Genomic DNA, 25,874 nt, shown 5'->3' on the forward strand with positions numbered 1-25,874 from the left:
TTAAATTTAGATATTCAATTTTAATGTATCAACTTTCTTATAATTTATCATATATATATTTATTTTTTTCCTTTTATTTTTTATTATTAGATAGAGGAGAGAGATTTGTTTTTTTATTATTAGAGGGAGGAGAGAGAGGAATACTATTAAATTTAGAGAACTATTAATTATAAAATGTATATTTAGAGAATAGTTAATTTTGACATTTTTTATACAAAATATAACATTTAAGATAAAAGTTTAATTCTCATTGTGGCGGGCTGTTGTAACTCTAAATTTAGATATCGTGGATTGCATATGGAATACTTTCTTAATGTCATTTTGTCAATCTGGGCAAGCAGCCATCAATTGGCGCAAGGCTGTTTCAAGCGGCTGTCCTCGAGCCCAGGCAACTCCAAGTGACCATCAATCAAGCAGGTAAGGTGCCTTCGGTGATGCAAGACAGCATCAGTTGCACAAGTCAAGCAACTCCCAACATATGGAATACTTTCTTAATGCATTTTGTTAATCTGGGCAAGCAGTCATTGGTGAGGCAGGACAGCATTAATTGAGTGTTACGTCGCACAAGCCAAGCAACGTCCAACGATTACCAATCAAAGCATCCACTTAGGAGGTCATTTGGTATTTGATTTACTTCCCTTCATCTCATCGTAAGATTGACAATGAAACGATTACCAATCAAAGCACCCACTTAGGAGGACATTTAATACTTAATTTACTTCCCTTCATCTCACCATAAGATTGATGATGAAAGGCTCTTAACGTGAGCATTATCACATTTTGCATCAAGATAACATCCAAGGATCATCAGCCAAAGCAAGGTAATGATAGTTGAAGGTAGTAAAGAGATGGTGCAGTGTAGAGCCGACAAGCATCAATCTTAATCAGGTGGGCACCAAGCAAGACAGACAATCATCAAATGAGGCTAGGCAGCGTGCCCTGGGCAGGCAGCACTATGTATTAAGCACAACGTTTAAAATCATATTACTCAAAGATACGAAGTTGTTATATTTTACATCAGAAACAAAGAAGAGTATTTATATATAAAAAAAAAGATACAAAAAAAAGAAAGAAAAGTTAAGATAGCTGAACTATCTGACGGTGACATTTCTCTTCCAAGATTTTCACAGCCTCAATGAATAACTCATCGGGTGATAAAGCTCCAACAGATTCAATGGTGACTGCAGGAAGTAAACATACCAGCAAACTCAGTTAGAAACAAAATGGATGAAAAGCCTCTTAAATAGTAATTGAAATATTAGAAAGCATTGAAAAATAGTGTCTCTTCACATGTTACAATAGCGTGACTAACAGAGCTAGTTGGTTATATCATGATTAGAAAAGCTAAATCATCAGGAGATAATGAGCAAAAGACTTACAAATAAAGTGATCTTCGACATGTCGCAGCTTCACAAGTCCTTCACTCACATCGCGGATACATTCTCCGCATAATGTACAAGCTCGAGAGTTGGCAACGACTGCCTTCTTGTCACCTACACGAGCAAGATGAATTTAACAGATTTGGCATACAATAAACAACATGAAGCCAAATGATGTGTAGAATAGTATCTAAACCATTACTCATTATAGGACAAGTGTTGATAGGAAAGGAAAAATAAAGACTACTATAAACTTCCTCATTCAACTGGGTTATGAATGGATAAGGATACAACATGCTTCATGTTCGCAAGCATTCCGCACGTTAATTAAAGTGTAATAAGAGCTCGACTAAAATGACAGGGACAGGGACGAGGATCCATTATCCATATTAAGTGAATAAGATCAGGGAGACAGAGACTTGAATCTATAGACAAACATTTATAGTATAGTGAATTTATGTGAGAGAGAATTGTTTCCAAAGGGAGGCAACACAAGCAGCTTAAATGACATTTAAAATTCCAAATGAGAAACGTTGCCAATTTTGCCATTAGCATCAAATTTGCGATGCCAGGAACATTCAAAAGCTGATATTTGATGACAGCTCCAAGGTGGCACGTTAGACATGCCGACACAATCCAATCTGAATAGTACATGCTAAGAACTAAAATATTAAGACAACTTAGTCCCAAATAAATCACTGGATCGTAGATTGTTTTGATAAGGAAGTCTAAATGTAATGCTAGAAATTAAAATAACAACAAAAGATTGACTGCAACTGAAAAGAAACACAGGAGATGGAAATACAAGAGTTATCTAGAACTCATGAGGTGCCAATTAATATTCTGGATTTTATCCCTACCTATATTTTCTTCTGATTTTAACCAATAAAAAGCAAATCATATAGAAAAATCAACTAAAATTCCTCTCATATCTACTGGATTGAAATGTGGTGTTGCTGCAATGGATTGAAATGTGTGCAAGAAAAAGAAAAAACTTGCTCACCATTTCCAAGATCTTCAATGTCAAAAACATTGACAGGGCATTTCTTTACGAGCTTTTCAGCATCTTGACCTTTTACTTCTTCAGATAGTACAACCTAACAGGAAATACTCCATAATAAGGATGACCTTAATTCTAGTAATAGTTAAAAATAATAGAGTTCGTTTTCACCTCTGGGAGCATTCGGTACCATGTTGCAGCCACAGGAGACCACTTGGCATGATCTTTGCCAATGCCTTTGACAGCATGTGCCTCAAGCTCAATTTCCTGGCAAAAAAGAGATAAATTAGACAATGACAAACTATACAGGTCTCAAAAATGTATGATAATAAAATAAAATATATGGGGTTTGATCTCAAAATAAAAAAGATAAAACTTTACTGTATAAAAGAAGGTTGTCTGTCATCTCATGAAATGAAAACGATACCTGTCCCGGCCCAAGTTGGGCAAGAATTATGTCATCGTGCTTTACTCCAAGTGGTTTTTTGGATATTTCTGGCAAAGAATTTTGACTACAACTGAATGAGGTGTAACTTTTCACTTTTGAAGACTTGTCAAGAGTAGCTATTTCAAGTTCGCTGCCATTTGGTAGCCACTTCAATTGATCTGACTTGACTGATAAATGAAGATAAAGAATGCAGGATTACCAAAAGGGAAAATGATACAATTCAGATAAATAAAGAACCTAAGCATCTGGACAGACTTGTAAATGTATAAGAGCATGATGCAAAATGAAAGACAAATAAAATTGAAGCCTGAAGAAAAAAATTGACAGACTGGAAGAATAAAGAATTCAATCTTTGAAAAAAAAAGAATATTCAAGTAGGGATGGGGAATACCAAGCATCCACGAAATGCATAATCATGACGAACACTTATTGCAATGTAATGCAAGTTCATACTAAAAACTATTCTATCTACATATTGATTAAGAATACGACGGAATGGTACCTGTAATACGTGGACTACCCTTTTTGCAGGACACATCCAGCTTATAGACAATGGTATTCCGTTCATTTGGCTCATCATTTTCTATGAAATAACAAATCCAAAATGCATTAAGGTACTTCATATATCAAACCTGACAAGTATTCAAAGACCCTTGGGTCGGCATCCAGAGGAATAAGGCCAAGTCTGTGGGCTAGCACCTCATCTGGTATTACAGATGTGTTATTGACCATGAGGATTTTCTTGATGGCCATAGTAGGAACCTAGAAAATAATAGGAACTTTTAGCATGGCTATTAACGATAGTACAAACATAAAAAATAGAACAATATGCAAATAAGGCACGGTTGTATGTATAAATTGTTATAGAAAAAGTTCAAAAAGACTAAGTGTTATAGAAAAGGTAAAAAAATGATATAAATTCTTCAAAATTTTTAAAAACTTGTCAATAATATTGAGAGCAAGCTATCTTTATACCTCAGCGATGAGGATCCTTCGGAATGCATTTGCCAATGCAGCATCAATGCCGATCATATCAAATTCAATCTCGTCCTCAGTGAGCCTGACAATTTCAACCTTAAAGTTGCTGTTAAATTTTTTTATGTCGACACTGCTGTCAACTCCCATCGATGCATAAGCTCCAGAGTACTGAATACTTTCTGTCTATAGATACGAATGCAAAGTTCACATAAAAAGTAAGTCAATAATACAACTACAATAAATCAAAAAAAAAGTACAAGAAAGCAAAGCAAGATCTCAAATTTATCTCTGAGCACAGGAAACACTTTCCATCTAGATAAATTGTTTTTTTATACATTTTTTTTTCTTAAGGTTAAAAGATTAATCTTTTCGTTTGATTCCTCTATAGATGCATGTAAACTAGAAAAAAAATCCACATAAGAAGCTAAAGGAAGCCTTACATGGATCGGGGCATCAGCCTTGCAACGAAGGCGGGTCCGCTGAAGATTAAGATGCTCCGGGAGCTGCCCCATAGGGACGTCCGGCATATCCAGAGCTGACACCTTCTTCTTCGACATATTTCAACCACCGCAACCACGAAAGAGGGCCGGCGGAGAAAGGCGGCGAACTTGTTTGGGTAACCACCGCAACCACGACAGAGAGCCGGCGGAGAAAGGCGGCGAACTTGTTAGGGTAACCACCGCAACCACGAAAGAGAGCCGGTGGAGAAAGGCGGCGAACTTGTTAGGGTAACCACGGCAACCACGACAGAGAGCCGGCGGAGAAACGCGGTGAACTTGGTTTAACCTGGATCGAGGGCTTAAAAGAAGCGCGAGGGTCTAGAGCCAGCTGAGACTCTGAGTAGTTCGGTACGAAAAAAAATAACGACCTGAGGAAATAAATATACTTAATCAAAAAATTATAATATTTATTAACATTATTGACACGGTTAATTTCTAATTAATAAATTTTTACTAATTATAATAACTGATTTATTCTAATAATAACAATTTCAATTTGGAGTCTTATTGATAATTGATTCATTTGCCAATAAATTCATTAAATATATATAATTTAATCCACGGAAAAAAATTTAGCCATTTTTTTAAAAAGATAGACACACATTAATTGAGATCGATCAAGCAGACTAGTCCAAGATACATGTTTTAATGATGAAGTACTTTGAATAAAAAAAAATTAATGAACTAGAGAATGTTAAACCCGGTGACTAGTCTGCCTCTATAAATTTTTTTTATCAATTATGATAATAAATTAAAAAGTGCTCATAATAAATGGTTCAGAAGTCTAATATCCCTTTATTGCGTGTCTCCTCTGAAGAAAAAAAATATTTACAAATATACTATAACTAGGGATTGAATCATAAATATCTGAATAACAATTGAACGTCCTTTCATAGTACCATAGCCCCGACTGACGGTTGAAGTGTTGGGAATATATTCATAAAATATATATTTATTATTAATTGTTGAATTAAATAAAAAAATATTTATTTTATTGTTTTATGCTTACTTATATAAAAATGAATATATCTATAAAATTTATAATATATTGTTGTAACTATGATTTTAGTATATAAGAGGATTAAAATTATAGATAATATATTTAAAATATCTATTATTGATTAAAGCATGGATATTTAATTGATAATTATTATTGTTTGCTGATATTATGAATATGGTAGTGACATTAAGTAACGACATTTTATATAATATGATTATATAGGACAAAAGCTAGATATGATTTAAATGTCTATGTTTAAAGTACCATTATAAAAACTCGAATCAACATCGTTAAGATGATCATATATAGATCAATCTAAATCCTGAGTAGTCATAGACTTCTTGTTTGTATTAACAGGTCTTTTGATTTATTTGTTAAAACCTGTTTTAATAATAGACGTAATACTTACATTTTGGAGACTCGATTATACATTGAAATATAATTTATAGATACGAAATCCGTAACTTCTAAAACAATGCTAAAATGGTTCTCTTAAGTATTGATTCTAGTACTGAACAGTTTGAGCGCTAATTCATAATTAGATTATGAATTAACTGTTCACTAGTGAATCAATGGTACTTAATGTTTTAGATACAAGTATGGAGATAAAATAGTAATTTCATTGAGCTCTATTTGTGAATTATGAACAGAGAGTTGATTGACATGTAATGATTATATCAATAGATTATTCAAATCTTTTGAGTTAACACATTCCATAATTCTCAAAAGTGTAATTTTGGGCTTTTGTGGAATAATATTGGAGTTAATAAATTATATAATTAATTAAAGAGTTTTAATTAATTTTATCTAAATTTATTGGAGCTTGAATTATAGATCCATGGTCCTCAAACCATTTTCATATAATCACGTTGAATACTTTAAATAATTAATTTGATTAGTTATTTATTCTCACAAAAATTATTAAATAATAAAATTATTTATTATTTAAACTAGAAGGAATATTCTATTTGTAATTCGATTACAAATTAGATATAAAAAGGAGAAATCAAATATTTGGCAATATTATAAATATTCTCACAAAATTTATAATACACGTTCTTGTTTTTCTCTCCCACTTTATAATACACTTTTCCTCTTTCTCTCCCATTTTATAATACATGTTCCCCTCTTTCTTATGCTATATAATACATCCCCTCTTTCGAAGAAGAAAAAGAGAATCTTTTGTGAAAAATTTTATAATTATTTTGTGAAAATATTTAGGAGAGTTAGCAGACACTTCTATCCATCGGTTAATTTGAAGAATTGATGTGGAAGATCGTGATGTTAAAAGAATTCCAACGATATGTAAATCTTAGACACAAACTCAAGATCTAAAAGATATCCGATAATAATTTTAATCTTTTTTTTAAATTGTAAATAAAATATTATAATATTTACATGTTGAATTATAAAAGAATTTATAAAAAATCTTATAATTAAACAAGATCATTTATCCGATCTAAATAAAGTTCTATTGCACATCGAACAATTAAATACCAACATAAAGTACCTCGAATAAGAACACTTATGAAGTTGACCCCGTAAAATTCATATCGAACAAATGATGCTAGTGTAACCTTCAACTCCATCAAGTACAAAGAGTTCTACTCTTAAGAAGGCACTTTTGATTCCCCTACACATAGCTCACATCCCCACTTTACTATCAAAACTGTAATCACACAAAACTTCACTTAAAATAGGGCACACATACATATATATTTATTTATAAGCTTGACTAGGCCAAATAACCAAACAAAGATCCCTACTTTTCGGCACCAAGACACTCTGAGACAACCCTAGTTAGAGCCACAGCATCCTTTAGTAGTCCAAAGCAAGCTGATATGCTAATTTTAGTTCAACTTTGATTCGATTCTTCATGGAGAATTTTGGCTGCAATGGCCACCAAAGACACAATCCTTGCACCAGGAAGAGCTGATGCCCATCTTAAAGTTCACCCTCTTGTCTTAGCTCTCTTCATTGCAAGGCTATCATGGAAAGGGGAGACTGACCCCGATGTGTGAGAGCCTTCGTCGCGGAGGGTGCCGTTCAGTAGGGCGAGCTCTCTGAGCTGCTGCTTCTTAAGGAAGTCCATTGATTCATCCTGAGAAACGCATGATGGGAGCTTTGTCAAAGGAATATGGTAATTAAATCCTTTAAGAGTATTCTTGTAGTTTGTTAGGAATTAAGTTGGCATCAGAAATTGGATGTTGGCTGGCAAAAGCATACCACAGGTTTCAGCATCTCCTCGAGAGCTTCGCGAGCTTGCATTAAGCGGGTATCAACAATTTCAACTGGCAAGTCTGCTTCTACGAGAATGTGAAGGGGCTCGTTGAGATGTTCGTAACCTGGTTTCCCTCGCATCATTTCCTCCTACAAATAGAAGCTGACTTCAGCTATTATATAGAGACGCAGAAATGCATTTGAATTTTCATAAAGTAAAGAGAACAAGAGATATGACACAAGCAGAACAGATGGCAAAGAATAAGAAAAGAACTAGAACGAAATATCTGCAATACTTGTTCTCATGAATATTGCATTCAGGTGTCCTTGGAATGAGCCAAGGAATCTAAACATGCCTCACCCAGTGCTACTGCACTCCTTCTATATTTTGTGAATTGAAATTCCCTGCTCTAGTTTCTAGATATTCTCGTGAAATTTTTGTCCTAGTTTTGCGCCTTATTATCAAAATGCACATACCACAGGCTATGTGAAAGGCAAACAATCTACAAGGTAACAAACCAATGCAGAGGTAAGGGGATTTCTTGTTAAAGCACAAAGATTAGATCTGCATCTACCTTGGGAGAAGTCAACGACATAATCATAACAGATTAGGTATCAAATGAGACATGCACGCAACTGAATTGCATTTACTTAGTTTGCAACATAATGTATCATCAAGAGCACTACTACATGGTAACACTAGTCTCCATGTTATACATTATAACATCTGTAAAAGGCAATGCACCTGATTAACCTACATCTGCAACAAAGCAACCATACTATTTGGATTGTCTTATAGTGTGCATATATTGGTTTTGTCTAAGAGGAGTTGAAATCAGTGTCATGCAGGCAATTCAGCTGAATAAGTAATAGTTGAAAGGGGTTGGTACCCGAGCAGGATCTTTAATACTGCCTCGCCCCCGTATTAGCACACGACAAGCAGTGATAGCTTCAAGCCGCTTAAGAGAGTTTCCTCTCGGACCAAGGAGTCGACCAACAAAGTTGTACTATAAAATCAGGGAAATACATATTACTTATTAGAGAGAATGTCTTCATAAAACAAAAAGTGGAAAGCTAAATTATGCCTCTTACATTGGGGAACTGATCCACAGGAATATCCACTCTAATTGTTTTCTTAATAACAAGGCCAGAAGAGTTGCCTTGTGGCCCAACCCAACCACTCCTAGTTGAAGGCTGTAATGTTCCCAATCTCTGCAGAACAATTAAAAACCATTGGAGGTAAATAAGAACATCAACAGAAATGCATTCTAGGAACACAACTGCGGCAATGGATTTTCTAAACAATGAGCAGAAATCTAAAACTAAAAGAAAAACACTATTGCAGTATATGCTCCTATGCAACAAACTAAGATCAAGATCCAAGGTTATTTATATTATATGCATACGCAAAAATCTTTGACACCTGAGTCATTTAAGACTTGCATGATCAAGGAACTGATTTGTCGATGCAATTAAGACAAACATCATAATCCTTGAAGCCAACACTCTTCAGATTATTAAGTTGTTCTGCATGTGAAGTTTACCTAGCACATGTATCTAATGAAAACAATGTGAATTTTAAGAAGCAGAGGTTCTAAAGCAGCACAGTATGTCTAGTTGAAACTTGGAAGTTGTTCAGATGACTAGGTTAGAACTTCAAATGGATTTGCACAACTACATTAGTAAGCAAGGAAGCTGAAAAGATGTAGACACCACATCTAATGTTAAATCAATTGTAAAGGCACGGGAATGACTCACTAAACAGAAAACCAATCTGTTAGTTTTACCTAGTATAAGAATATGCAAGATAAAATTTACTGAGCAGTATACTAGATAAAAAGGAAGTCATGTTAATGGTTAGTATCCGTACTTCAGATTGAAATGTTGATGCCCAGCTATTCATGTCAGCAATGCCTCCGTTTGGAAATAATCCTCCAGTGATCAGTGGGCTACCATGTTCAAAACCAGATTGATCTAAAAGAGATGCATTCTCCAACAGTTTGGTTACACGCAAAATTTCTGCTCCACATTCAATTTCAAGCACAAGAACTACCAGTTAGCTTTGTTAATTGAATTAGTTAGCAGTAAATGGACAGTCATGGGTTAATGATTGGATAATTAGAACCATGCTCAATTGTATAAACAGGAAACAGACTAGAAATATTAAGAAAATAATTGGCTTATTCTACTCCTACAAAATAACCAATTGAAACAATGTATCTACAAAAGATACAGAGAGCCACTTAGAGACTGTTGTTACTGCCAAGATAACAATCAACCAAGCGAGTAGTTAAAGAACTAGAGAATTCAAATACAACTGATGGAAAGTAATATAGCCATTCTCTTGCGAACGAATATTTGGTTGTGTTCGGCTTGATAAAAGAATCTCACTGTTGAACAGGTTAAAAAGAGCAGCAAATCATGGCTTTATTGTGCTCAGAATATTGATGTTCATTAAGCTAATATCAAGGCAACACACATATTCGACATTGATAAAAGCTTTCTCTCTCCCTCTCTTTTTTTTCACCCACAGAAACCTGTTGCCTTCAATTGGAATTCATTATTTGACATGTTTCTCTTAATTGAAGATCAAGTGTTCACTTAATACAGATTGTAGTTCAACAAACAATTATCACATGCATCACATTCATGTTCAATTAGAAAAGTCATCCCAATAATTTGAATAGTGTAGTTCATATTCATGTTGATATGATTCTAGAATAAATAGACAGAAATTTCTTAATTTTCAAGATCAAGCTTCTGACAAGTAGATTTCAGCTATCCTATAGCTCGCTACATTTATCTCACGTACATTACCATTTCATGGAGGTCAATTGCAAAGCTCGAGCACAAAATCTGGTTTCATTAAAAGATTAGAAAACTCACCCTGGTTAAGCAAGTGGAAACTGTGAGGCAGCACTGGCACAAACGGATTTAGTTTCTGACGCTCCGCAAGCAATTCCGTCAGGTACCTGGCAAGTAATGGACGACTCAGTACTTTCACAGGATATTTGTCAAATAACTAACATCCTCAAGGAATTGAAAGAAAGAGATTCCAAACTGCCACCAGATACAGAAAACAAGTTCACTTGTTCATCCAGATGCGACAGATCTTCCAAAAGAGTTTGTTTTTAAGAAAAGTAAAGAGATAAACCCCCACCCAAGTTGGGAAAGCAGACTACTAATCCAATACTTTGGCTGCAACTTCCGAAGCCCTTATCAACAGGTAGTAAGCATCCTCTTCCCTTGAGTGTTTAGCGATTAACCTCTAAAAATACAATATGGATACGCAAAAAAAAAAAAAAAACGAAGACTTGCAGTCTTTCACCAACCGTGCATCATTTATAAACCCATTACAATGTAACAGAATAAGAATCAGTTCGTCTCGATCGAAGCAAGATCTAGATCTTAAAGTAAAGTCCAAATGATCTAGCGAAAACGAAGATACAATAGTAAAATTTACTAACACCGTCAAGCAATTCCATGATAAAACAAAGTCGAAACTCAACTGCCAACCATAAAGTTTTAAAGCACAAGGAGACGTGGTCGGGAAAATCGCCGAGTACACGCTCCTTGATTTATCAACAGACACGGATAGAAACAGCCTAAAGGCAAAAATAAAAATGCAAAACTCGATTTTTTTTTTACCAACAACATGGATGGTCTCGGAAAGAGCGAAATCTTACTTCTCCTGCTCGCCGATGGCGCCGCCAGGCGTGCGCATGCCGGAGATGTGGGGCGAATAGGGGACGGTGGAGGGGGAGGGCGAATAGGCCATGTATCTGCCGGAATCCATCGGTCCGGCGAGATCGGCTCCGGATTCCTGCAGAGCGCGGCGATCGGGCGGTGGATTGCGGAAGGATCTCGATCCCCCCACAGGAGAGCGGCCTCAATTTCGCAGCGGCGCCGTACAGACGAAGAGGAGGCGGCGACGAATGAGAGAGAGATAGAGATAGAGAGAGAGAGAGATGGGAAGCGAAAGGGAGGGGGTTGAGTTTTATTTATCTGGCACTGGCAGTGGCAGGAGTAACTGGAAAACAGTAAAACACCCTTCACTGCATTCCACTGTTGGAAGAACCAATTTATTGAAAATATCTTTTTTTTAAATTTATTTTAAAAATGTACTAACTAAAGTAACTTGGTTCTTAAGTTTTTCTCTAAAGTCAAAATAAAAATATAATATATATATATTCGAATAATAGAATATTTCATTTTCCCATTTTATTAAGTAATAGCTAATTTTCATACGTAGAGATTCAATGTGGACCCATCACTAGTTACCTAATTCAAGCACTAATATTCTATTTTTTTTTTTTCATATTACTAGGACTATAAATGAACACAATATTTATGAATAAATTTGATATTTTACTTGATAACAACATAAAATTAATTAAATAAATAAGTTTAAATAATTTATTAAATTAAACAAATAAATTTGAACATATATATATATATATATATTCAACTCGTTAACATTCGTAAGCAACGTTCGTGAATAATGTTCGTGAATAATATTCGTGAACAATATTCATGAATAATATTCACGAATCATATTTATTAATAAAACTCTTTTTAATATACTAAATAAATAATAAAATAAATAAGTAAGTTTAAATTATCAAGTTTAATAACCAATCAAACAAGTTTAAATTGAGAGTTAGCATCTAAACGAGGCAAACTTGAACCAAGCTCGAGCCAAACTTGAATTGAGAGCTCGATAATATCTAAACAAACCAAGCTTTAAATAAACTCAAACTCATAAAAAATAAATCAAGCCAAGTTTGAACAATCATTTCAAAAACTTGGTTCATTTTAAACTCGGCTTAGCTCAACTCAACTTAATTACCTTATCAAACAAGCTTTAACACCTCAAAATTTGACTCAGCTCAGCTCATTTATAGTCCTACCCATTCCTCACTCTCATACCATCCAATCACGCACCCCTAAGACTTTAAAATATATATATTTGAAAAAAAAAAATACTGAAATATTTAAATACAAAAGAACAATAATCTTTGCCACATCTATATACACACACCAAACGGTTATGCGGACATAGGCTGGCTTGGATTCTCGAGTTGCAGACTTGTAGTGATTGAATCAGGTCGTTTTGGAGCCGGCAATGGAGGAGAAAGCCATGAATTTCAAAAATTTAAGCTCCAGGGAGTATAAGGCCACAAAAAGAAGGTGACTTCATGAGATTTCCTCTCTTTTGTTTCAATATGGTGATTTATTTAGTGATTTGTCCTTTTATTTTGTGTTGACGATAGAATTCATACAACTTTTTAATGATAATATATGGTATATAAATATCATTACAAAATGAAAAAAAATAAAAAAATACATAAAAGAAAAAACATATAAAATACTATAAAATAAATAAATATTTTCTAATAATAATTATTCTCTAATAATTAAGAAACAAATAAATATTTCCTAATAATAATTATTCTCTAATAATTAGGAAACAAATAAGTATTTATTAATAATAATTATTTCCTAATACGTCCCCTCAAGATGATGTCCCAGAAATGATGTTAATCTTTCTGCAAATAGCAAACAGTCGAGGTTGAGAAAGTGACTTGGTAAGTGCATCAGCCAACTGATCCTCAACAGGAATATGAGTAACTCGTAGTTTGGAGGCATGCACCAGATGACGAACAAAGTGATAGTCAATAGCCAAATGTTTCATCCAAGAGTAAAAAACAAGATTAACTGAAAGATAGGTGACACCCAAATTATCAATGAAGAGCATAACAGACGTGGTAACCGGAAGAAGTAGGTCTGTCAAAAGTGACTTAATCCATTGGATCTTAGATGTTGCAGAGGCAATGGCGCGATATTCAGCCTCAGTCGAAGAGCGCGCAACCATGCGTTGTTTGGTAGATTTCCAAGAAACCGGATTAGCACCTAGAAAAATAATAAATGCACCCGTAGAACATTGATCATCTGGATCTCCTATCCAGTCCGCATCAGAGAAACCATGAAGAGTAAGAGGTGTATTCGTAAGAAGATAAATGTCAAGATCCCTAGTACCATTGAGATATCGAAGTAGACGCTTCACAACGCCCCAATGCGTCTCTGAAGAAGCATGCACAAACTGTGAGAGCTTATTGACCGTAAAGGAAATATCAGGACGAGTCATATGGAGATGTTGTAAGCTCCCAACCATTTGTCAGAACTTAGTCGCATCAAAAAATGAAGACTTATTATGTAAAATAAGATGAGAGACAACAACAATAGGAGTGGAGATCGGCTTGGATGGAGTCAAACATGTGGTATTTGGAGAGAAGATCAATGACATACTTTTGCTGAGACAAGAGAAAACCATTTGAGGTTGGGCGAACCTCAACACCGCAGAAAAGGAAAAAAGTCCCAAGATCCTTAATCGTAAATTTTACATGAAGTTTACATATTATGACGTCAACAGAAGAAGCATCACTCCCTTTAATGATTATATCATCAACATATACAAGAATATAGATAAGAGTATCATCCCAAAAATAAACAAATGAAGAGGTGTCAACCCAAGATACGACAAAGCCAAGAGAGACCAAGAAAGCGCGAAACTCCAAATACCAAGCGCGCGGAGCCTGCTTCAGGCCATAAAGCACCTTATGCAAACGACACACATGATCCGGAAACTCAGCACTGTGCATACCCGAAGGTTGCACCATATAAACCTCCTCTTCAATGTGAATATTAAGAAACACATTGTTGACATCAAGTTGGCGAAGACACCACCCCCGATTCACAGCTAGACTAAGAACAATACGCATTGTTACTGGATTAATAATAGGGTTGAATGTATCATGAAAGTTAACACCAGGATGCTAATGAAAACCCGTGGCAATAAGGAGAGTCTTATACCGATCAATTGAGTCATCATAATTACGCTTAATGCGAAACACTCACCTGTTACCCATAAGATTTTGATCTGGCGAAGGCAGGACAAGAGACTAAGTCTGATTACAGAGAAGAGCATCATACTCTCGTGCATGACCTGTACCCAATTCTGATCTTTGAGCGCATATGTGACAGAGGAGGGTTCACAGGGTTGTGGAAGGCTAGTATGAAGAAGATACTTTGAATTAGGTTTGTAGATGACATTTTTGGAGCGAGTTTGCATGAGATGTTGGTTTTGAGAAGCGAGAGGGGATAGAGAGGCGGTGGGCTAAAGGGTCGGTCACCACCAGGCAATGTGGACGACCCGACAACAAGAGACGGTGATGGCGGCAGCGATGACAGCGGTGAAGAAGTCAGTTGCGGGTGGCTACGGCTAATGGCAGGTTGCGGAACCGGTGCCAAAGGATCCCACGAGAGAACTGGTGTAGCAGAGAGCTCAGAATCAATGTCTATTTCTATGGAATCCAAGGAGGAGGTGATGGTAAATGGAAAAACATGCTTCACAAACTTAACATGACGAGATACAAAAACTCTTTTGAGAGTGACATCATAGCACAGGAAGACACTCTGGGTGAGAGAAGGCACGAGTGGTTGACTTGGGATCAAGCTTGTGGTGAGAGTAGGGGCGCAACCACGAAAAGTATAGACACCTGAAAACTCGAAGCTTAGAAAGATCAGGAACGATGGTGAACAATTTTTCAAAAGAGGACATGTGGGAAAGACTGACCTTAGGCATGCGGTTAATCAAATAGACTGTCGCGGCAAAGACATAAGGGCAAAAAGTGAGTGAAATAGACGCTTTGTGCAATAAAGTGAGACCAGTTTCGACAATATGACGATGACAACGTTCAGAGTATCAATTGTGTTCAGAAGTGTGTGGAGGAGTGGTAAGGTGACTGATACCATGAGTAGTAAGAAAGGAGCGAAGAGCTACGAATTCACCTCCATTGTCAGTGAAGAGTGTTTTGATAATCATCGAAAATCGATTTCAACAAGAGTTTTGAATGCAATAAAGGTAGAGTATACATCCGATTTTTTGCATAAGAGATAAAGACATATATACTTTGTAAAATGAATAACAAAGATAACATAATACTTGAGTCCATCAAATGATGATATAGGAGATATCCAAACATCAAAAAAGATAATATCCAAAGGAGCACGAGATAAAATACTAGATTTATGAAAGGGCAATTTATGATTCTTATTAATATTGCACGAAATGCATGAAAAATTAGACAAAGTATCCCAATGAAATGAAAGACCCAAGGATAACAAAAAACGTTGCAAAACATCAAATGATGGATGACCTAAACGACTATGCCATAAGGAAATAGATGATGAAACAGACACAGAAAAGGCGGAAGAGGATGATAGCGGAGACGTAAATTTTGGCCAGTAATAGACACCATCTCTATGGACCCCGCTGACCAGTGTCACTCTCGTACGACGATCCAACACCTGAAAATAGGAATCAAAGAAAAGAAATGTAATAGGATTAGTAGCACAAAGTGCAACGACAGAAATCAAATTTTTTGACATAGATAACACAAATAAAATACTAGAGAAAACTAAAGGGAAAGATGGAGTGGAGAAAGAGAAAGAACTCGTATGTGTAATGGATAGTCTAGAACTATCACCAATGACGACGCTATCATTCCCAGAGTAAGACTCATGCAACAAAAGAGTAGTGAGATCAATGGTGATATGATGAGAGGTGCCAGAGTCAACCACCCATTCCCGAGAATCAGATGGAGGTGTAAAATGAACAGCAGTGTGCGCAAACGGTGCACTATACGCTGGATATGGAGCATGCAAAGGAGTCGACGGAAGTAGAGCAAACATCGAGGCAATCATATGACCACATTGGCGAGCAAAGTGACCTTGAATATCACAGATCTGACAGTGCCCAAGATAACAATTGGGATTGGACACAACAGGATGTGCAGGAGGACACGCAAATAGCCCAGGAGTAGATAGGTGAAGCTGATGGGACATCGACGGAACCTACTGGCGACCACCACGATAGTTTGAATATTGATTACGAGAATTCCCTATTGGAGTCACAAGAGTAGTTATTGGCGTCAAAGATGGAGATGGTGTTGAGACTTTTAATTGAGCTTCATAGCTGAGGAGTTGTTCGAATAGCTCATCAAAGGTAATATGGACGTCACGAACTTGCAGAGCATGTGAGATATTGCAGTAATCTTGGCTAAGACTATTCGGGACACGAATAGAGAGCTCATCAAAATCAACTTTGACATTCATAAGCGCAAGAGCGTCAATATTTCGTTTGATGTCCTGCATATAATCAATGATAGATCTGTTACCTTGTTGAGGGCTGACATGATTTTGACGATGAGTCATAATCCTGCCACGTGAGGGAGCAACATAGGTTCTCTCCAGCGTCTGCCATGCGTCTCAAGATGAAGTCAATGAAGAAATAAACTGCACAAGAGTAGGAGACATCGAACATATAATAGCGTTGAGGAGAAGTTGATCCTAACGGAGCCAGAGAATATGATCAGGTTTCTCCTGACGGAGCGTGACGTCTGTAGGCGTTATCTGCGCATGGGGCAGGGATGTGAGCCATCAACAAAACCTAATAAGTCATATCCGAATAGAAGAGACGTGAACTGCAAGCACCAAGCAGAGTAATTGGAGGTGGTGAGTTTCAACGGTGCTTAAGCATTAACGTTGAGAACCACAAGGGTGGAAGGTGAATCAGGAGTATTTGTGAGAGATAGTCGGCGAGTGATGTCGTCGGCGACAGCCATTATAGAAGGCGACTGGTGGATATTATGGAGAAAAGAAAAAAGATTGTTGTTAAGGTTAGTGCTCTGATACCACGTTGACGATAGAATTCATACACTTTATTAATGATAATATGTGATATATAAATACCATTACAAAGTGAAAAATAAGAAAACACATAAAATACTATAAAATAAATAAATATTTTCTAATAATAATTATTCTCTAATAATTAGAAAATAAATAAGTATTTTTTAATAATAATAATTTTTTTAATAATTAAAAAATAAATAAATATTTACTAATAAAAAAAATGCCCTCTTTACCTGTTCTTTGTTTTGTAGGACGCCGTACAATGTTTTCCATGTGTTTTGCTGATACTTGTGATGCCAGGTCCATTCGGTGGCCTGGAATTGTCTGGGAACGAAGCTTGCATCCGGGTCTGTCGATCAGACTGCTCGTGTTTGGGATATCGATGCTCATGGCCATGTAATCCTACTGCCTCGCTGTGCTGGTTATTTTTACTGACTGGACTGAGAAGGCGAAAAGCTGGAATATGTTAATAAATTACTTTTTTTCTTTTGCTTTTTTCTCATCTTGGCATATCTATATCTGAAAGTGGAAATGAGCCATCATACACAAATGAGGGATTTATCCTCTGGTATTTGGAAACCTTGCCCATGTTGTGAGAGGAGAGGCATTGGCAGTGAGATACTTCTGTCACTTTTTCATTCTCTGAAGTTAAGATGCTCTTTCTGCAATGTCACTTCTGGGGCCACGTCTCTATAATCTATTGCCATTTCTCTTTTTACAGTGTTACATTACCATTACATTTTTTTATCAACTTTCTTTTGGCTATCCTCTATTACTACTGATTTTGTGTTGTTTCCTCTTGTTTTTACTGACCTTACGTTGTTCTACCTTCTTTTCCTCCCTTTATTCTCTTGGAGCTACTGCAACGTTGTTTCTTAATTTTCTTGGAGCTACTCTAATGTTATTTTCATGTCTCTAGTTCTCTATCATGTTCCCTTCCCTTTTTCATTTTTTTTCCATTGTTCTGTTGCTAGTTCAAGTACTTCTTCCTTTTATTTCCATGTTTCCACTCTGAAACTACAGTTGTTATCTTCAATTATTTTTACTTTAAACTTGTGGTTGTGCTTGATTGTATTTTACCTAACTTGAAGATTGACTTCACCTAAAATTTCCTTCCCTCATTCAGTAGATGGTTTTCTTTTATGCTCTAATGTCAAATATCTGCTAGTCCATGGAGTATAATTTAAAGAACTTATCTAATAAATCCAAGGTAGATTTTTTTATGGACAATAATATACTTGATTAAGTTCTTTGACCATGGGATAACACAATATTTGGCAAGTTGGAATAGATGGAAAAACAATTGACAAGATGTATACACAGTTTGAGGTTCACTATCCTAGAGAAGCCTGCACTTGTTTGTCCTAGCAGAAATTTCTACTTGTGGATGTTCTAGCTGTTTAATTCATTAGTGTTTTTCAGATGTGGATATTCACAGTTTAATATGTTAGTTTTTATCCATAGTCAACTCATCTAATGTAGTTCTGGCAGCCTTTTGGTCTCTTTGGACCAGATTTAAATATATATATATATATTTTCTTACAAAATTATCATCAGGATTAGTTTAACATTGTGAAGCCATGCAATGCAAGTGTGCCTATTCATCTAAAAATAAATTTGTGGATACAGTTTTTTGTTGCACCATTTACATATTCCATCACTACATATGCAGGGAAAAGTCAAAGATATTGAGTTGAAAGGTCATACAGACAATGTTGATCAGCTATGCTGGGGACCCAAAGCATCCTGATGTTGTAGCAACTGCAGCAGGGGACAAGACTGTTTGGTTTTGGGATGCTCAGAGTAAATTACTCTTTCTTTGTTAGGCTTCACTTTCTAAAATTCTCTAATTAATAACATGTTAAATGAGTGGGAAAATAAGAAATAGAAGTCTAAGCTCCTGGCTTCTTATGTGTGTCTTTGGCATTGATATCTATTTTCCAAATTGAATGTAGATCTATTCAGATGTAATAATTCATAACAATTTGTTGGTTACTATGGTTCATTTTGATCATGTCTGCATGTATGTGTATGATTAGAGCATTATACAATAGAGTAGTGCTGTCTTCCTTGTTTGATGAATATGAAGCTTGGCTATTTGAGATGGATTGAGCAAGTTGTTCATATTGGATTACTAAAGGATGTTGTAGGAATACGGATAAATAGATCATTTATGTTCTAATGTTTTCAAAATACTAGGAAAAAAAGTTTGGACTTTATCATGTCTTTTTTTCCTACTACTTTTTTTTATTCATTGGCTAGAAAAGTGTCACAATTATGAGCTTCACTCTTCAAACTAGAGTAGAAATTGCTACAGTATAGTTGTTTTGTGTTGGTAAATTGGTTGTTACCTTCTTTTTGTCATTTGATGAGTTGCAACTTGCTCCTATCAGCCCTGATTTTTTTATTGTTATAATCAAATGGTGGTGTTTACACACCAGGATTTACTGATTAAGACTCTTGGTTTTACCTCTTTGTTTATTTTTGTCTTTCTTAATGCATCTACATTTCCTTATTTCAGTAATTTCTTTAAGCCCAAAATCATTGTAGTGCCAACCGAGCAATAGTTTTTTTTTTTTGGACATATTTATACCTAATTTGGCATTTGGCAAAAGGTCATATGCTGACCCCGAGCGTCTTATACGGCCGGTTCCACAATCATTTATAAAGTGGTAAATAGCAGGCCACCATATGAGAGGGTATTTCTCCCAGTTTCGTCGAGAATCAACCCTTGCTTGATTTGATAATTTCACCACGTGGTGACCGAACATTGGTGCCCGTGGGGCGTCTTAGATATTTTCTGCATTCGAACATTCACCGAACTAGAGTAAGAATCAACAATGGACCAATGTTGAGCATCCACATCAGTTACCCTATTCAAAAATTTTATCCTGAATTTTGGATAGGTTAACTAAAAATCCTCTGCATCAGTTACCCTATCCATTCTCTAAATTTAGATTTGATGAATAGTGATTCTCTAAATTTAAGGAATGAAATCTCTACCCTAAAAATAAAATAATATTTATTTTTAATCTCTCTCATTCTACTCAATCTCTCTCTTTCCACTTATTTCATAAATATAATTGATCCGGTAGTAAAAATCCGGAATCCCATAAGGAGTCAACGCTGAGGGTAGGTCAAAGGATCTAGTGGTTCGCCGGAAAAGGGCAAGCCGACCGGACTCAGAAGAAAGGGAAATCTGATAGTAAAAGGCACCCTGGTAGGGACCAGGGTTCCGACGCTCAAATAAAACAGTGAGTAAGGACCGAGCGGAAGGAAGTGCCGCCTGGACGGCGCAAAGAATCAAGCTCGTCCGGACGACGTTCATCGCCCGCTCGGCGGGCCGGGCACCCCAGTCAGACGGTGGGTAAAAGACGGGGATATCTGCTGACAGCCGTCAAGTCGTATGGCTATGCCATACTTCTAGTCTGACAACGGGTGGTCCTGCCGTCACATCAAAGAACACGCTCGACTGTGGCAGCATGGTGTCAGGTAAGCTCTCTGACAAGTGCATACCATAGTATGGGCTGCTGACACGTACGCGCCTCGGTAGACGTGCATCAGTTCCTTCTCCATCCTATATAAAGAGGCTATTACTTCGCCGAAGGTACGCATAATACAAATTTGGCAGCCACTTTCTCCACCACTTACCTGACTTGAGCGTCGGAGGGTCGTCGCCGGGAACCCCTCCCGGCTAGACTTTTGTGCAGGATCACCGGAGCTTCGTTCGACTAGCCGGAAGTTCACTCCAACGATTGGGAGCGTGCCGCGTGCCCAGTGTCCCTTGGTTCAGCGATTCGGACAGGATCAAATTGGCGCCGTCTGTGGGAACGCTCCTGCATCCGATCAGAAACAATGGACGAGGCTGGACGACAACACACGGTGACGCTTTCTAGGGAAGAACTCGACGCTCTGGTCGAGATAAGGGCCGCCAAAATTGTTGAACAAAAACAGAAAGCAGCGGCCGAACGGCCTGAGCAACAAGCAACATCTGCGTCGGGTGGCCGAGCGGAAGCACCTCCAGCCACCGTCGCATTCCACCGGGCCTTATTTCGCACCCCTGAAGCCGGACCAGCTCGGAGAGATAGAGACTCTTCTTCAGACGAAATGCCAAGGCGAGATGACAGAAAAGGGAAAGCTCACCGGGCGGATTCATCTCCCGAGCGGACCAATCGCCAATTCTCGGAGGCTATTCTACGAGACCCTCTACCCAAGCACTACGTGCCTCCGACGATAGGCGAGTACAATGGAACAACGGACCCGGATGACCATCTGGGTAAGTTTGACAACACAGCCACGCTCCATCAATACACCGATGGAGTGAAATGCCGCGTCTTTCTTACCACTCTCTCGGGATCGGCTCAACGGTGGTTCCGGAGGTTGCCGGACGGATCCATCACGAGCTTCAAGGAATTCCGAACGGCCTTCCTCCACCACTTCGCCAGTAGTCGGCGGTATCAAAAGACAAGTGTCAGCTTGTTCGCCATCAAGCAAGAGCCGAGAGAATCGCTTCGAGCTTACATTCAGCGATTCAACCAAGTGGCGATGGACATCCCAACGGCCACTTCGGAGACGATGATGAACGCCTTCACACAAGGCCTTGCGGATGGGGACTTCTTCCGGTCGCTCATCCGAAAGCCGCCCCGAGATTATGATCACATGCTACATCGAGCCAACGAATATATAAATGTGGAAGAAGCGCAAGCCGCTCGGAAAAAGGAAGCTCCAGCCAAGCGGGCATCTACTCATGCCGAGCGGAAACAGCACACCGCTCAGCAGCCCCCTAGAGGACCGAGGGCCGATGCAATCCGATCCCCCCATGCCAGATCTCATGTACAAGAGGTGGCTGCCGCTCGGCCCAAGCCAAAGAAGAGGTGGACCCCTATGTTCTGCACCCTCCATCAGACGGATACGCACAACACGAGGGATTGCCGAAGCCTTCCCTTTGTATCCAATCCTGTTCCCAGGAAAGCCGAACGACGATCTCCTCCCATCGACAGGAGACATAGGACCCATGAAACGGACCGGACCCGCACCGAGAGACGACATCAGCAGACACCCGAGCGGCACCGATCTCCAAGGCAGGAGAATCGCCGGGCGTCCAGAGAACGGTCACGACCGTCCGCTCGGGAAGAGGAAAACCGGAACAATACTTCCCGGGGCGAAATCAGCGTTATTGCCGGCGGACCGACCGGAGGAGACTCCAATCGAGCCAGAAAGGCGGGCGTCCGACAGCTGCAGATCCACGCGGTCGGCTGTAGCCAAGAGCGGGCAAGTGGACCGAAAATCACTTTCGGACCCGAGGACTTGGAAGGAGTAGAAGTGCCCCACGACGACGCGCTGCTCATTAAAGCGGTAGTAGCAAATTATACCATTCACCGCATATTTGTTGACACAGGGAGCTCGGTCAACATCATATTCAAGAAGGCGTTCGATCAGCTGCAAATTGATCGAGCTGAGCTGCTGCCCATGACGACCCCGCTCTACGGGTTTACGGGCAACGAAGTTCAGCCGGTCGGACAGATCCGGCTAGCCACCTCACTGGGAGAGGAGCCGCTCAGGAGGACCAGGACAATAAACTTCGTGGTGGTCGACTCTCCATCATCCTACAACGTCATTTTGGGACGACCGGCGCTCGGCGAATTCCGAGCGGTTGTCTCAACCTTCCACCAGAAGATAAAGTTCCCCGTGGAGGACAAAGTAGGAGAAGTGAGTGGAGATCAGCTAGCAGCTCGGCGGTGTTATATAGAGATGATCCGAGCAGAAGCTTGCTCCGCTCGGAAGGCGCCCCGAATCGAGGTAAATGCCATAACCGAGAAACCTCCTGCTTTAATTTATGATGAAAAGGAGGAAGTTCAGATCCATCCGACCCAACCGGAGGCCACGACTTTTATCGCCTCGGATCTGGAGGAAGAGCAGAAGGAGAAGCTGATCCAATGCCTCCAGCGAAATCATGATGTCTTTGTCTGGTCGACACATGAGTTGCCCGGAATTTCGCCAAGCCTGACGCAGCATGAGTTGCATGTCCGACCGGACGCTCGGCCAGTGAAGCAGAGAAAAAGGGACTTCAGTGCCGAACAAAATGCCATCATCCGAGCGGAAGTAGAAAAACTTCTGAAGGCCGGCCACATACGCGAGGTGCAGTTCCCGAGCTGGCTGGCCAACGTAGTATTGGTCTCCAAGCCGGGCGGCAAGTGGAGGGTCTGCATCGACTTTCGAGACCTAAACAAAGCATGCCCCAAGGACTTTTATCCTCTGCCCCGGATAGATCAGCTGGTGGACTCTACGGCCGGCTGCGAATTAATTTGCATGCTTGACGCCTACCAAGGATATCATCAAGTGCCGCTCGCCTGGGAGGATCAAGAAAAAGTAAGCTTCGTAACGGCCGACGACACATATTGCTACAAAGTGATGCCGTTCGGATTGAAGAATGCCGGGGCCACCTATCAACGCTTGATGAACAAGGTGTTCAAGGAGCAAATCGGGCGGAATCTGGAAGTTTATGTGGACGACATTCTTATCAAATCCGTCCGAGCGGCCGATCTTTTCAAGGATATGGAAGAAACCTTCCGAACGCTGCGCAAATATGGAGTCAAGCTAAATCCCCAGAAGTGCCTGTTCGGAGCTAAAGGAGGGCGTTTCTTGGGGTATATAGTGACCGAGCGGGGAATCGAAGCAAATCCCAGCAAGGTGAAAGCACTGCAAGACATGCCGCCCCCAAGAAATACAAGAGAAGTGCAAAGGTTGACCGGCCGGATAATTGCTTTATCCAGATTCATCTCCAAAACCGCCGACCGGAGCCTGCCATTCTTCAAGATCCTGCGCAAGGCTACTAAGTTCCAGTGGGATGAAGAGTGTGACCAAGCATTTGAAGAGTTGAAGACATATCTAAATTCTCTGCCTGTGCTGGCCAAGCCGATCGTGGGTGAGTCACTGTATATGTATCTGTCGTCAACTGAGCATGCTGTAGGCTCAGCACTTGTGAGGGCGAGCGGCGAGGAGCAGCCGGTGTATTTTCTAAGCCACATTTTAAAAGACGCTGAATCTCGTTACACTGGGCTCGAGAAGTTGGCCTTAGCTTTGGTTCTAGCCGCTCGGCGCCTTCGACCGTATTTCTTGGCTCACACCATCATTGTCCGAACGAACAGTCCACTCGGAAGGGTGCTGTTGAATCCAGAAGCGTCCGGACGGCTTATCAAGTGGACAGAATTAAGTGAATTTGACATCCAATATCAGCCCCGCTCGGCGATTAAAGCCCAATCCTTGGCTGATTTTGTGACCGAAGTGCAAAGACCAGAGCCGGAGGCTATGTGGAGAATATATGTGGATGGATCCTCCACCCGGCTCGGAAGTGGGATCGGAATATTACTACTCTCACCTCAGGAGGAAAAGATGCACTTATCCATCCGGCTAGATTACAAAGCGACTAACAATGAAGCCGAGTACGAGGCCCTTATAGCCGGATTGCAGGCCGCTCGGCATGTGGGGGCCGGTCGGGTGACACTTTATTCGGATTCACTGTTAGCCGCTCAGCAACTCTCCGGCACCTTTGAAATCAACTGTGTTCGGCTTAAGCTCTACGCTGAGGCCTTTGAAAAACTCAAAGCTACTTTCCGAGAGGTGCTTATTCAGAAGATTCCCCGAACGGAGAACCAGGCGGCCGATGAGTTAGCCAAACTCGCGAGCTCAATAACACCGGTCGCCATTCAGCAACCAATTGAAAAAACGCTGCTGGTGGCGCATGTCGACCGGATGCAAGGCCTCACATTTCCAAGAGACTGGAGGACACCTATTATAGAATTTCTCAGTTCGGGCACCACACCATCCGATGAATATGCAGCCCGGCTCCTCAGAAGAAGAGCCGGTCGATTTACACTCATCGGAGATCAGCTTTACAAGAAAGCTTTCTCGCGTCCTCTGCTGAAATGTGTAAGCTCGGAGGACTCAGCTTACATCCTCCAGGAAGTACATCAAGGATCATGCGGAGGTCATCCGGGAGGACGCTCGTTAGCCAAAAAGATCCTCTTAGCCGGATACTTTTGGCCAACTTTACAAACAGATGCCGCTCGGATAGTATCTACTTGCCTTTCATGCCAGAAGTATCACAACTTCTCTCACCGACCGGCAGAGGAGATGAAGGCATCAACCATCTCATGTCCGTTCGATCAATGGGGAATGGATATTGTGGGTCCATTTCCGATGGCGACCGGGCAGAGGAAATTCTTACTAGTGGCGGTGGATTACTTCTCCAAGTGGGTGGAGGCCGAGCCGCTCGCAAAGATTACTGAACAAATGGTTAAAAAATTCATCTGGCAACACATCATTTGTCGGTTCGACTAGTGTCCGACAACGGGTGGCAATTCACAGGGAAGATGTTAGAGGATTGGTGCAAGAGCTACGGCATTGAGCAACATTTCACATCCGTGGCCTATCCTCAGAGCAACGGTCAAGCCGAAGTCGCCAACCGGGAAATTCTTCGTATTCTGCTCGACCATTTGGGAGGGAGTTGGCCAGATGAAGTGCCGAGCGTCCTGTGGGCCATCCGAACGACGCCGAAAGAAGGAACAGGAGTCACACCGTTCCATTTGGTATA

The 25,874-nt window shown here is 39.5% G+C and overlaps 2 protein-coding genes across 3 annotated transcripts; both read right to left on the bottom strand.

Moving 5' to 3' along the window:
* Positions 1-958: 958 nt before the first annotated feature.
* On the bottom strand, positions 959-4,651 carry LOC122055448 (DNA-directed RNA polymerases I and III subunit RPAC1-like). Of its 2 annotated transcripts, XM_042616896.1 has the most exons (9): positions 4,246-4,651; positions 3,803-3,988; positions 3,460-3,589; positions 3,330-3,410; positions 2,807-2,994; positions 2,551-2,646; positions 2,383-2,476; positions 1,380-1,493; positions 959-1,181 (listed from the first exon to the last, which is right to left on the bottom strand). In XM_042616896.1, exons 1-9 carry the CDS (start codon positions 4,360-4,362, stop codon positions 1,078-1,080), a joined length of 1,110 nt encoding a protein of 369 aa, XP_042472830.1. In that variant the 5' UTR covers positions 4,363-4,651; the 3' UTR covers positions 959-1,077. The 2 variants fall into 2 exon arrangements, with proteins under 2 accessions (XP_042472830.1, XP_042472831.1); XM_042616897.1 differs by lacking the exon at positions 3,330-3,410.
* Positions 4,652-6,830: 2,179 nt separating this feature from the next.
* On the bottom strand, positions 6,831-11,509 carry LOC122055449 (KH domain-containing protein At5g56140-like). Its single transcript, XM_042616898.1, has 7 exons — positions 11,212-11,509; positions 10,412-10,497; positions 9,396-9,544; positions 8,618-8,737; positions 8,416-8,532; positions 7,532-7,675; positions 6,831-7,406 (listed from the first exon to the last, which is right to left on the bottom strand). Exons 1-7 carry the CDS (start codon positions 11,319-11,321, stop codon positions 7,257-7,259), a joined length of 876 nt encoding a protein of 291 aa, XP_042472832.1. The 5' UTR covers positions 11,322-11,509; the 3' UTR covers positions 6,831-7,256.
* Between the last annotated feature and the right edge of the window lie 14,365 nt (positions 11,510-25,874).

Source organism: Zingiber officinale, chromosome 3B (assembly GCF_018446385.1).
Source record: "Zingiber officinale cultivar Zhangliang chromosome 3B, Zo_v1.1, whole genome shotgun sequence".
Classification (NCBI taxonomy): domain Eukaryota; kingdom Viridiplantae; phylum Streptophyta; class Magnoliopsida; order Zingiberales; family Zingiberaceae; genus Zingiber; species Zingiber officinale.